This window comes from Micromys minutus (genome assembly GCF_963924665.1).
Source record: "Micromys minutus genome assembly, chromosome: 16".
In the NCBI taxonomy this organism is placed as follows: domain Eukaryota; kingdom Metazoa; phylum Chordata; class Mammalia; order Rodentia; family Muridae; genus Micromys; species Micromys minutus.
In genome coordinates, this window is record NC_137985.1 from 17358220 (window position 1) to 17370460 (window position 12241).

The 12241-nt window shown below is 46.7% G+C and overlaps 1 protein-coding gene across 5 annotated transcripts in view; it reads left to right on the forward strand.

Moving 5' to 3' along the window:
- Positions 1 to 4680, forward strand: part of SLC44A2 (solute carrier family 44 member 2 (CTL2 blood group)) — a 33752-nt gene extending 29072 nt beyond the window's left edge. For 2 of the 5 annotated variants that reach the window (XM_080930382.1, XM_080930384.1), the window contains exons 21-23: positions 2113 to 2197; positions 2642 to 2813; positions 3359 to 4680. In XM_080930382.1, the coding sequence (XP_080786508.1) occupies positions 2113 to 2197; positions 2642 to 2766 (210 nt within the window). In that variant the 3' untranslated portion in view covers positions 2767 to 2813; positions 3359 to 4680. The remainder of the gene's footprint in view (positions 1 to 2112; positions 2198 to 2641; positions 2814 to 3358) is intronic. The other 3 variants (XM_080930385.1, XM_080930386.1, XM_080930383.1) reach the window with 2 other exon arrangements.
- Positions 4681 to 12241: the final 7561 nt, after the last annotated feature.

Consider the following 12241-nt stretch of genomic DNA (forward strand, 5'->3'; position numbering starts at 1 on the left):
TTAGACAAGTAGGGACATTATCCAGGGGTAATACTGATGGCACACACCTATCAACCCAACACTCGGGAAGTACAGGTAGAAGAATCAGAAATTCAGGGTCATCCTTAGCTACATAGTGAATTCAAGGCCAGTTCTGGCTACAGAAAAAAAAAAAAAGAGAAAACAGTATGGAATGTCTAGGCAGAGGGAATATAGAAGGCCCTGAGGTCTGGATCTCTTTATTTTCTAGTAGCGTCCCCTGCTACCCCCATGGCTCCCTGGTTTTGGCTAGTCCAGGGCCACCTCACTCCTGATGCTTGCATGGGTGCTGGGGTCCGATCCAGGTCCTCAGCTTGCACAGCCCTGCCTATCTGCTGACCCTCCTGAGGCACCCCAGGCAGTACTTGAACTTGCTGTACAGTCCAGGCTGGCCTCAGATTCAGGCTGGCCTTGCACTTGAGCTGCCGAAGTACTGAGATTATAGGCATGTACCACATTGCCTTGTGGAATGTGGGATCCACCTTTATAGTGTCCCAAACATTCTTAAAACTGCAGGTGGATAAAGCCTCAAGGGCAGTGCTAGGACAGTGTGGAGCACGGTTGGTTTAGATATCAACCGTTGCTACGGGGCGGGGGGGCATGTACTTGCTGTTAGAGTTGAAAGCAAAAGGTGGGTGAGCTAGAAACTCAACAGCACATACAAAGGCCCTGGGGTTGAAAAAAAGCAACGAGTATTGTGGAGCTGGTTGGGTTCTCCTAGTTGAGGTGTAGAAGGCCAGACTGGCAGCTTAGGCCTTTCATCCCCACACTTGGGAGGTAGAGGCAGGAGGATAAAGAGGTTAGTGTCATCCTTGGCTACTTAGTGTTTGAGGCCAGACAGAGAGATGTGTGAGACTTTCTCAAAAAAAAAAAAAAAATCTAATTGGACTGGGTGTGGTGGCTCATGCTGAGGCAAGAGAGATCATAAGTCATAAGTTCACACCACAACACATACACACCATGGTGGTTTATGTGTATAGTTCCTGTACTGTGCAGATCCCCAGAGCACACTGGCCAAACTTTCTAGCCAATCACTGAGCAACAGTTTATCTCATAAAACTAACGTCCAGCAAGGTGGCTCAGAAACTCGCCAAGTTTGAAGACATGAATCCTTTGGACCCACATGGTGGGTGGAGAGAATCAACTACCACAGGTTCCCTTCTGACTTCCACTAGCATACTGTAGTATGTGCTCGCTACCATGAAATGCAATATGCATATTAAAACAAACATTTAAACTAAGGTGGCGAGAGAGGACATCAGATAGTGACCTGGCCTTCACACACACACACACACACACACACACACATCAACAACCAAGAGGACTGAGATGTACTTACCCATAACCGCAGTCCACTAAGGGCTGAGACAGAGTGAGAAGGGGCCACATAGTAAGAGGGCGAGGCTGCTCTCTACTAAGGTGTTCAGTCTCCAGCAACTGCCCTAGACTATCTAATTCCGGTTCTGGGTGGTCTAGTGCCCTCTTCTGGCCTCCCTAAGCAATTGCACTCAGGTGTCTGTGCTACGTACATATAATCAAAGCTAAACATGAGGCAAAGCAAGAGACGATTTGTTCATCATTGACACAATAAATAAATCAAATAAATAATCTCACTATGTATCCCTGGCTGGCTTGGAACTCTGGGTAGACCATGTTGGTCCTGAGCTCATAGAGATCCCCCTGCCTCTGTTTTCCCAGTGCTGGGATTAAAGGTGTGAACCACACCTGAAGCTGAAAGGTAAATGTTTTTAGGGCTGGACAGACAGCTCAGCAGTTAAGAGGACTATTACTTTTGCAGAGGACCTGGGTCCAGCACCCATTGGGTGGCCCACAGCCATTCTCAGCTCTAGCCCCAGGGGGTCTGGCAACTTCTGATGTTTATGGTTGTCAAGCACACACATGCTACACATATAACCATGCCAGCAAGACACACAAATCTTTTGTAAAAGTTAAAAAGATGTTTCAAAGATGAGGCAGGAGGATTGCCATGAGTTCTAACTACAGACAGCCTCTTGGCTCACGAGAGTGAGAGGTTTCTCAGCCTAGGGAGGACAGTGATAGGCCAGCTGGAATAAGATGTTTCCTCTTGAATAGACGGTGATCATTGGCTCCTACTTGATCGCGCACGGCTTCTTCAGTGTCTACGGCATGTGCGTGGACACGCTGTTCCTCTGTTTCTGTGAGTGACCCCTTTATCTCAGCCCATCAGGGGCCCTGACTTCCTTCTCCCCAGATGACAGGAAATGCCTCCCTTCAATGGAAGCACAAAGGCACCCTCACCCCAGAGTTCCCCGGGGTCAGAGGTGTCCCTTCTAGGCCCACGCATGCCTTCCTGGCTTCCTCACCACACTTAAAGCTAACTGCTTCTCACCCTCCTGTCCTCGAAATATAGCCAGAGTACTATGTCCCCTGGGTCTGTGGCTTTGGAATTTCTGGCTTTGTTGGGGACTAGCACGGGTCCATGGCTGCCACTAACTCTGGTCTTCACATGTCTTTTTCTCCCCTTTCCCCTCCCCCCCATGCCTGCTGACTTCTTTTCCGTTTTTCCTCTGCCTTCCTTTTCCAACCCCCTCCTTTCCTGACCACCCCATTTCCACCCCCTGCTGGTTCCTGGGGGGCCCAGGTGAGGACCTTGAGAGGAATGACGGCTCTCAGGAGCGACCGTACTTCATGTCGCCCGAGCTGAAAGACATCCTATTGAAGGGGAGTTCGCAGGCGGGCAAGCAGGAGGAAATTGAGGAGGAGTAGAGAGTGAGGGAGACTGGCAAGCTGGCCAGGGGGCCTCTGGAGACCTGGTTTGTGCATGTGATGGTGCTTCTTTGACTGGGAACATGGGGCTTCTGTAGTCCTTCCTTACCTTTTTCTTTTCCAAAACTAGGAAGTCATCCTATCACTGAGCTATAAGCCTATCCTCTGACTGGAGCATTTAGGCAGGGGCTCAGCCACTGAGCCACATCTCCAGCTACTCTCTTGGGATTCTAGGCAGAGGCTCTACCACTGAGCTATGCCCCAGCCCCTCACTGGGGAATTCTAGGCAGGGGCTCTACAACCGAACTATGCCTCAGCCTTGTTAGCTTTGTATTTTGAGACAATGTCTCACTCAGTTGCCTTGGCTGGCCTTGGACTTAAAAAGCAGGCCTTGAGGCTGGTGGTGTTCTGTTTCAGCTTCTTAAATACCTTGGGTAACAGGCCTTTGCTGCTACGCCCCGTTCTTCTGTGTGTTGCTTTCTAACCCTAAGGCTTCTTTTCGGTCTATTCCCTTCCCTGTTCCCCACCCCCAACCCTCACGCCAGTTTGTCAACTCTCTCTCATGTCACCTACTTTGGGGCTCTGTCCACAGTGGAGGATCTGGAGAGAAACGACGGTTCAGCTGAGAGGCCTTACTTCATGTCTTCCACTCTCAAGAAACTCTTGAATAAAACCAACAAGAAAGTAGCAGACTCCTAAAGACCTGCCTCCCAGCCCTCAGGACGCTGTGATCCGGTGCTGGCTGCGCAGCTGGGTCAGAGTCCCCAGCTCCTCAGACTTGCCTGATGTCACATAACTGCCTCTCTGCCACCCTCCCCGAGTCCCCATTTCCAGGGACTCAGAGGATCTGGGGCATCTCTTTTCTATGCCAAAGGGCACTTGAGAGTTTTCAGTGCAGCCCTGGAAGATGGGACAGAATGAGTCTCTCCAATCCTAACTGGCTCAGATGGTGCCAATATGATGAAGTAACTTGAAGCTGAGGATGGGAGATGGTGTGAGGATGTCTGCAGCAAGCTTCTTTATATTTTGGTAACCCTCTGGCCAAGAGGGAAAGACTGGATGAGAGCGGGCAAGTCAGCTCAGTGAATACTAGCTCCGAGCTTCCCAGCTGAGACAGAATTGCATCTCCATGGCTGATGTGGCCTAAGGGCCAGCAAATACCATCTCACTCTTAATCCTTCGTAGCCTAGACAGACAGAGGTCTGCCTGCTCGTCCATCGGGCTCCGCAGCTGGATGGAGTCACCAAGAGTGCCTTCATATGTAGCCCCACCTCCAGCCAAGGGTGGCCGGTGTCACAGGAAGGAGTGTGTACCCAGAACTGGAGGAGTCTTCTGGATAAACAGACAGCATCTGGGAGGAGGGCCCTGTGCAAGGAATGAGAGTGGTGCTTGGGAGTGGCTGTGGCAAACACAGGCCCCTGTACTCAGATCCTACAGCGTAGCTTTGATTGATGGCTTCCAAATGGAAAACTTGAGGTTGGAAAATGAATGAAAATAGGGCCTGCCTCCCCACCCCTTTCTTGGCCTTTCATACACACTGCTCTCTTTGTAAGAGGAAAGAAACTTAAGTTCACCCAAGGGATGGTTTCGGGGGGATGAGGTGTGGGTGTGCTGCGTATTCCAAGTTAACCAGGCCTATCTGGTTTCTTTCACTTGAAACTAGAGAATCTGTTTGCCAAACTTGATCTTGGGAGCCAGTAGACTGGTCTTCACTTTACCTATCATATGCTCAGCCCCTCCCCTCACCCCTAATTTGGCTATCAGTAAGATACCAGGATCTTGGAAACCAGAGGCTCCCAGCCTGGGGTCCCGGGGTTTCTTGTGCCTGCCTGTGTGCCATGGTACCCCACCCTTCTCTTGTATGCCCCACCCTGTGCTTACATAATTGCATTCCAGCCAGTTAATAAAGTGCCTCTTGTACAGACACTGACCTGGTGTGTTTAATAGGAATGTGGGATGCTGCTGGAAGGGAGGGATAGAAACCAGCCTGGAGCTACCTCTGAAGCCTGCCCTGCAGCTTCTGTTGGATCTGACCTGTAGGACCCTCTTGAGCAAAAGCTTCAGAGTAAGAACTGATTGCTAGAGTCCAGAAACAGCCACTTGTTTTTCCTCCCCTCCCCCTCAGCGACTGCCCTGGGCACGGACCCTGCACCTGGTCCTCACCTGAGGTCTCAGTCGGCTATAGCTGATCTTCCTTTAGTCTGCCCTGTACTTTCTGTGTTTCTGGGTGGGTGTGTCCCATGTGGATTCGGCTTCCCATGGAGACCAGCAGCAGGCATTGCAGCCTCTGGAGTTGGACTTAGTGTTCATGAGCCCCTTTGTCAGGGCTGGAAACCAATTGGTTCCTTTGCAAGATACATTTATTGTTTAACTTTTTTTTTTTTAATTTTATGCTTTTGGGCATTTTGTCTGCATGTATATCTGTGCCCTATGCCTGTGCCTTCTTGGTCTCAGAGACCAGAAGAGGGCTTAGAGTCCTCTAGAATTATAGTTGTGAGCTCCTCCCCCCGCAAAAAAGTTTCCTTTTTCTGTTGTTGTTTTTGCTTGTTTTTAAAGCTGCAAGCTGAGGAGAGATGGTTGTGCCTCTTCCAGAGGACCTGGGGTCAACACCCAGCACCTGAAAGGCACCTACACATTCAAAATAGCAAATGATGATGCTAGTAATACAATGATAGTAATGATGATAATAATAGTGACAATAATAATAGTACTGGATTGACATCTCAGGGGTTCTGTGTATTCTGCTCTTACAGAGGACTAGATTGGTTCCCAGCTTCTTCGTCGGCCAAATACAGCCTCCTGTAACTTCAGCCCTACAGGACCTGACACACAGGTCCCACATGCAAACACACAGACAAACACAAATACTTTTATTTTAGGCTTTTTTCAAGACAGGTTTTGTTGTTGTTTCAAGACAGGGTTTCTCTGTGTAACAAGCCCTGGCTGTCCTGGAAATCAATCTGTAAACCAGGCTAACCTTGAACTCACAGAGATCTACCTGCCTCTGCCTCTTGAGTTCTAGGATTAAGGGAGTACACCACCACTACCTGATTCAATAATAAGTATTTTAAAAATATATTTAATTAAAAAGAATCTAAGACAGATATGGTGGCAAAGGCCTTTAATCCCAGCACTCCAGAGGCAGAGACAGGCAGACCTCTGAGTTCAAGGCCAGCCTGGTCTAGAGTGAAAGGATGTCTGTGTACTGAGTACATATTTGTTGCCTGCAGAGGCCAGAAGAGGGCACTGTATTCCTGAAACTGGATTTATATATTGTGAGTCACCACGTAGGTGCTCGGGATTGAACCAAGGTCCTCTAGAGGAACAGCTAGTGCTCTTAACCAATGAACATCTCTCTAGAAACCTAATGTTTATTCTGTGTGTGTGTGTGTGTAATCGGGTGAGAATGTAGCAGTGTGTGTGTCTGTCCCAGGGATGGAACTCAGCCCCAGTTTTGGTGGCACATGCCTTCTGCTGCTAAGCCTGCTTTGCTTTGAGTAGCCCGCTGGGTTGGTCTGGCTGTCAGACTGAAGGTGTACTGCTGCCACCTTTTGCCTACTTTTGTTACTGCATCTAGACGACTATTGCTCTGGAAAATCTCATTTCTATCCACAACCCCATCTGTCCCTGTCACTTTCCTTTTTAGTAAAAGTATTGTATTGAACAGGATTTTCACATACCAAGCAACCAAGCGTCTTCCTACTCAGTTACATCCCCATTTTTGAGGAAGTTGTCTCGTATCCCAGGATATCTTCTGACTTCATCTTCAGCTGAAGATGATCCTGAACTCAACTGTCTCCATCTCTCCAGCAGTGGGATAACAGGCCTGTGACACCATATTGGGCTTATATGATGTTGGGGATAAAAACAGCACTTTGGGGTCTAAAGAGATGGCTCAGAGGTGGTTAAGAGCACTGGTTGCTCTTCCAGAGGGCCCAAGTTCAATTCCCAGCAACCACATGGTGGCTCACGACTGTCTCTAATGGGATTCTGACTCTCTCTTGTGGTGTGCATGAAGGCAGAACACTGTACACCTGTGAGTACAGAGACGATAAGAGGGTGGTGTCAGATCCCCAGGAGCTATAGTTAGAGGCGATTGGGAGCCAGCATGTGGATATTAAGAAATATACACAAGTCATCTGCAGAAGAGGAATATACTCATAAACACGGAGGTGTGCACCCTCTCCATGTTTAAAAACAAATTTGAGACAGGGTCTCACTATATTAACCAAGCTAGCCTTAGGCACAGAAAGACCCACCTGCCTCTGTCTAGTGAATCCCGGAATTAAAAATGTACATACTTCCAGCCCTTTAATTATTTTTTGAGATAGAGTCTACCTGTGTAGCCTGCAATTTTTTTAAAAAGACTTATTTATTGCATATGAGTACACTGTCGCTGTCCTCAGACACACCATAAAAGGGCATCAGATCCCATTACAAATGGTTGTAATCCACCATGTGGTTGCTGGGAACTGAACTCAGGACCTCTGGAAGAGCAGTCAGTGCTCCTAACCAGTGAGCCATCTCCCCAGCCCTGCAATTTCCTAAGTAGCCCAAGTTGGCCTCAAACTTACAATCTTGGTTCAAGCTCCCTAATAGATTGTACCTCAGGCACACTTGATCACTCTTAGCTTTAGTCTTGGGAAGAAAGTTCCAGTAATCATCTTGTTATGGCTTTGATGAAGGGATGCTAGAATGGATGTATGTCTGTCATTATGTCTGTGTGTTTCTCCAGTTCTGTCAGCAAACAGTAGGCCCAGCAGCAGAGGCAGAGAAGGGTAGACTGGGTGTAATGCTCAGGGACAGAAGAGAAAAACAGCTATTGGTTGAGATTCAGAAATTCCAGAGCACTGTCTGCCTCTCCTTTTCTCTCCCCTCCCCTCCCCTCTCCTTTCCTCAGTGACAGAAATAGGAGCTAAGGGCTCAGTTATGTTGGTCACTTTGGCATTAGTGATTTTGCTGCAAAAGAAACCTCAGGACTGCCGGGGCCTGGGAATTGCCACACAATCCATTTATATTCAAATCTCCACTAAGTAAGAATAGTTGATTATACCACACCATACTACTGGATGCCCATGTCCACAGGAAGGAAAAACCTAATTGTGGCACCTGCCTGTCCTCAGGGCAGGATTTTTATATTAAAAACCAGGCTCAAAAGTTCAAAGGCAAACAGTGAAGTGTCACAACATTTTTGGCTAACTAGACAAAGGATTATCAGCTTGTTGCCGTAAAAAAAAAGCAGCATGGCTGGTTCTAGCGAGTATCACTCCGTGCTGGTTCCTGCTCTCTGACCCGGGTGGTCCTCCCACACTAGTTCCCGTTCTCTCTGAGTCCGGCAGTCGCTCCCACACTAGTTCTGGCACCATAGATCCATATAGATCTAGAGCTAGTTTATCTCAGTGGTTCCACACTACCCCCAGAGTATTCTCTGACCCTGGTGGTCCATGAGCTGTTCCAGCATGGCACTCACCACGCTGTTTTCACTCGCAACTCCCTTGGCAGGTTTTTACCACGTCAGGCTCACACACCCCAATTCCGTGGCAGACTAGGTGCGTCCTGCCACTGCACCTTCTCTTGAACTCAGTTAAGTCACCACATGAAATAAAACACCACACAATAACCTCTTGTTATGTGATAATTGATATAATTTTCACATCTAGACAGCATAAAATCCTGTACACCCCACCCCTTAAAAATATTCACAACAACCTCTATCTATGCGCAGAGAAGAACCTCCACGTTGCTCGCAGCTCCTCTTCCTCGCTCTGGCTCCTCCTCTTTCTAAAACTTTGTCCCGCCCAGTCTTCCTTCTTGTCCAATGACAGGCCTTGTTTTATCTAGTACCTGCCTTCGTGCATAAAGACATCATCTTATATCAGCTAACTTTTAAGCTGATTGGTCCTGAGTTAGGTAAGAAAAGTGGACAGGTAATTTGAGAACACTGACATAACAGGGTGCAAGTGATTCAAGATAACTTTTTGGCTTACTAGTAACATTCTCCAGAGTCAGTTAAAGTAGTAACTATGAACTCAGTCTGAATACAAAATGGCTATATTTATGTTAAAAGGAGCAGGCTTCAACAAAGACTAATTGGTTTAAGGGGAAAATGAATTGGAAAGTTTTAGCAAATCATTTTAATATTTATTTATTTGTTTGTTTGTTTGTTTGTTTAAGATAGTGTTTCTATGTGTAGTCCCAGATGTCCTGGAACTCACTTTATAGACTAGGCTGAAATTGAACTCAGAGAACTGCCTGCCTCTGCCTCCTTAGAGTTCTGTTTGTAGAACAGAATTAAAGAATAAATTCCTGGTTTTCCTGTGTTAAATCCTTGCAAGGTAAAGATTCTATTTGTAACTAAAAATACATTGTTTCTACTTCTTAGATCTAACATAAACTGCAAAATATGTTTTTCTATCCCAGAAGCCCCATACTCATCCCTCAAAAGGTTTACATAGCCTTTGCTCTCCACCAATAAACGGAACCAGCTCTCCAAAGCTGTTTCCGGGTGTGTGTTCTTTGCCCAAGCACTCACAGTTGACCAAGTTCCTGCCTGCACACACTCATGCCTGGAAACATTTCTCTCCCTCTAGTCTAGCCTAGTGCTAGAGGTCTAGCTACCCCTCATGGGGTTGGGAGGGGAGAGTGGTCACTGGGCACCAATTCAAACTATAATGTACATGAAAGAAAAAGTGTTAGGGTTTTGAAGCAGGAGAGTTCGTTGGTGGATTGGGGCCAAGGAATACCACAGAGATCACATTACATAATGGATCTCACACAAGAGATTTAGTGGTGGGCGAAAAGCTGCTTCTGAGTGGGGACAAGAGAGAGATGAAAAGAGAGAGAGACAGTAGAGAGCTGCCTGTGCTGGCAGGGACTTTATTAAAGGGTCTTGCGGCAGTAGAAATGTGTTGTGTTTGGCAGCTGAGCTGGTAAAGATATGGCTGAACACACAGAGTCACTAAAGGTGGGCTGGGGAGCACCTGGTTCCTAACAAAAACACTGAAAATAGAATTACAAGGGATGAGAAAACAAAACGAAAAACAGACAACATGATGGTGAGATATTAATATCAGGCAGAGGGATTCATGGGAAAAGCATGAAATGAGACTAAGGAGGGGTGCTGTGCTGTTCTTGTCATCTTTGGTCAGCTTGTCACAAGCTAGAGTTATCTGGAAAGAGGAATCTCAATTGAGAAAATGCCTCCACCAGATTGGTCCATTGCCCAATTGTATGGCATTTTCTTGACTAATGATTGACTCATAAGGGTCTAGCTCACTGTAGATGGTGGCATCCATAGGTGGTCCTGGGTTGTATAGGAGACAGGCTGAGTAAACCACAGAAAGAAAGCCAGTAAATAGCTTCCCTACATTGTTTCTGTTTTAGTCCCTGACTACAGGTTCCTGCTGGAGTCCCTTCCCTGACCTCCCTCAGTCATAGAATATGATTGGAATATGCCATTTTTTTCTTCCTTTTCCTAGCTAAACATAATGTTAAAAGTTGATTTATTTCTATACCGTTCCCTATGGTCTTTATCGCTAATCATGTCCCAAGCTAAAGATCAACTTGGGTTTTGTTTTGTTTATTTTTTACTTGTTCTTCCTCTATAACCTTGTGATTTACACTTAATAAATTGTTTCCATTGTTTCATAGTAAAAAACAAACAAACAAAAAGATGTTTCTCAATCTACAGGAAACTTGTAACTCCATTGGGATGATGTATAACCTTATCCTAATTCCTCCTCTTTCATTGTATCTCCTGTTTGTGTGTTTGTGTGTTTGTGTGCTTGGGTTTCTCTGCATAGCTCTAGGTGTCCTGGAACTTGCTCTGTAGACCAGGCTGGTCTTGAACTCAGAGATCTATTTGTTTGCCTCTACTTCCTGAGTTCTGGGATTAAAGGCATGTGCCACCATTGCTTCCTGGAAGCACATCTAATTCTGGGGTCAAGAATCCCAGTCTGCAACTGTCTCCCAGGGAGCATTATTTTTGCCAGGTTTCCCCCTGAAAGACAGGCTCTCTATGGCCTTAACTCCACATCCCTCTGTGGAAGCTCCCTTCTAGACCCCTTTCTTGGCAAAGGTCACATGACCAGTATTTAAGATGAGACTAGTAGTTTATCCCACTATCCCCATTTTGTCTTCTGGCCACTGTCCACAGGCTGTCGCTAGCTGGGGCCATCTCCAGAAGGAGTCAGTCTGCTGTGCTGCTGTGGGCAGTCAGATTACAGCATGATGACTTCCTAGGGTTGAACCATGGATGGCTCATTCCTAAGCAGCACTACGGGAAAGAAGAGAGAGGTTCTGGGCTGGAGAGATGGTTCAGTTGTTAAGAGCATTGACTGCTCTCCCAGAAGTCCTGAGTTCAGTTCCCAGCAACCACATGGTGGCTCACAGCCTTCTGTAATGGAATCTGATGCCCTCTTCTGGTGTGTCTGAAGACAGCTACTGTGTACTCATTGTAAAAAATAAATAAATCTTAAAATAAAAAAGACAGAAGCCCTGTCATAAAGACAGTTGGTCATATTGATGGGTCTCTAGGAATTGGAGTTGCCTTAGGACAAGGTTGTTTTCCAGAATACCTTATGTGACAGGATCTGAGAGTCTGGGGTGTTGAAAATTTAAATCCCGACCTGCGGTTCCTACCCTACTTTGACCATTCAGTTCCCAGATTAAAAAAACACATGCAACCTTTATATTTACAAAAAGCCTTAAGAATCACAAGAGCTGGGCAGATATCTACCCTCTATGCTATGAGAGTCTACTTTCCTACCAATAGCTCCAAATTATTATATACTAAGTTCCATCTGGGCTGCCCTTAACTTGAATTGGCCAGCCTCGGGGCCATGTTCTCTTGAACTCACCTAACCTATGGTGGCTTCTCCTCCACTCACTTTCTTCTCTGTCTCATAGTTATCCTCAGACCCCAAGCACAGGAATCCTAAACCCCACCTATGTCTCTTCTGCCCAGCTATTGGCTATTGGCATCTTTATTCAGCAATCAGAAATAACTTGGGAACAGGGTCACATAGTGTCGCTTGGATCTATGTTCAGACTCCAGGTTTTGGGGGCGCACATTTAGCATTGCAATAGACAGCAAGAACAAACCTCAACCCCAAGGGACTGCAAGGATGCACTCTTCAGGCTCAAGAAGGACATCAGGAGCAGAGTAGGAGTCATCATCTCCATCCCAGGGCCAGTTTGAAAGGGTCAGTTTCAGAGGCTAATCTGGGCTGATTCCCCTGGTTCACTCTTCAACAGCTTTGCCATGGATGTGGTTTATCCATGGCTGACACTTGCAACATTAAGAGTGGAGAGATGGGTAGTTGTTGGGCAGTATCATGCAGATCTTTCAAGAACTACTGGAGGTGGTGTGTCTACACTCTTAAAGGTCCCCTGATCTCAAAGTTCACCAAAACAGCACGAGTAGCAGCATTCCAGCCAAAGGAGGCCTGTTTCTTGGCATCGTTTGGACAGTGCT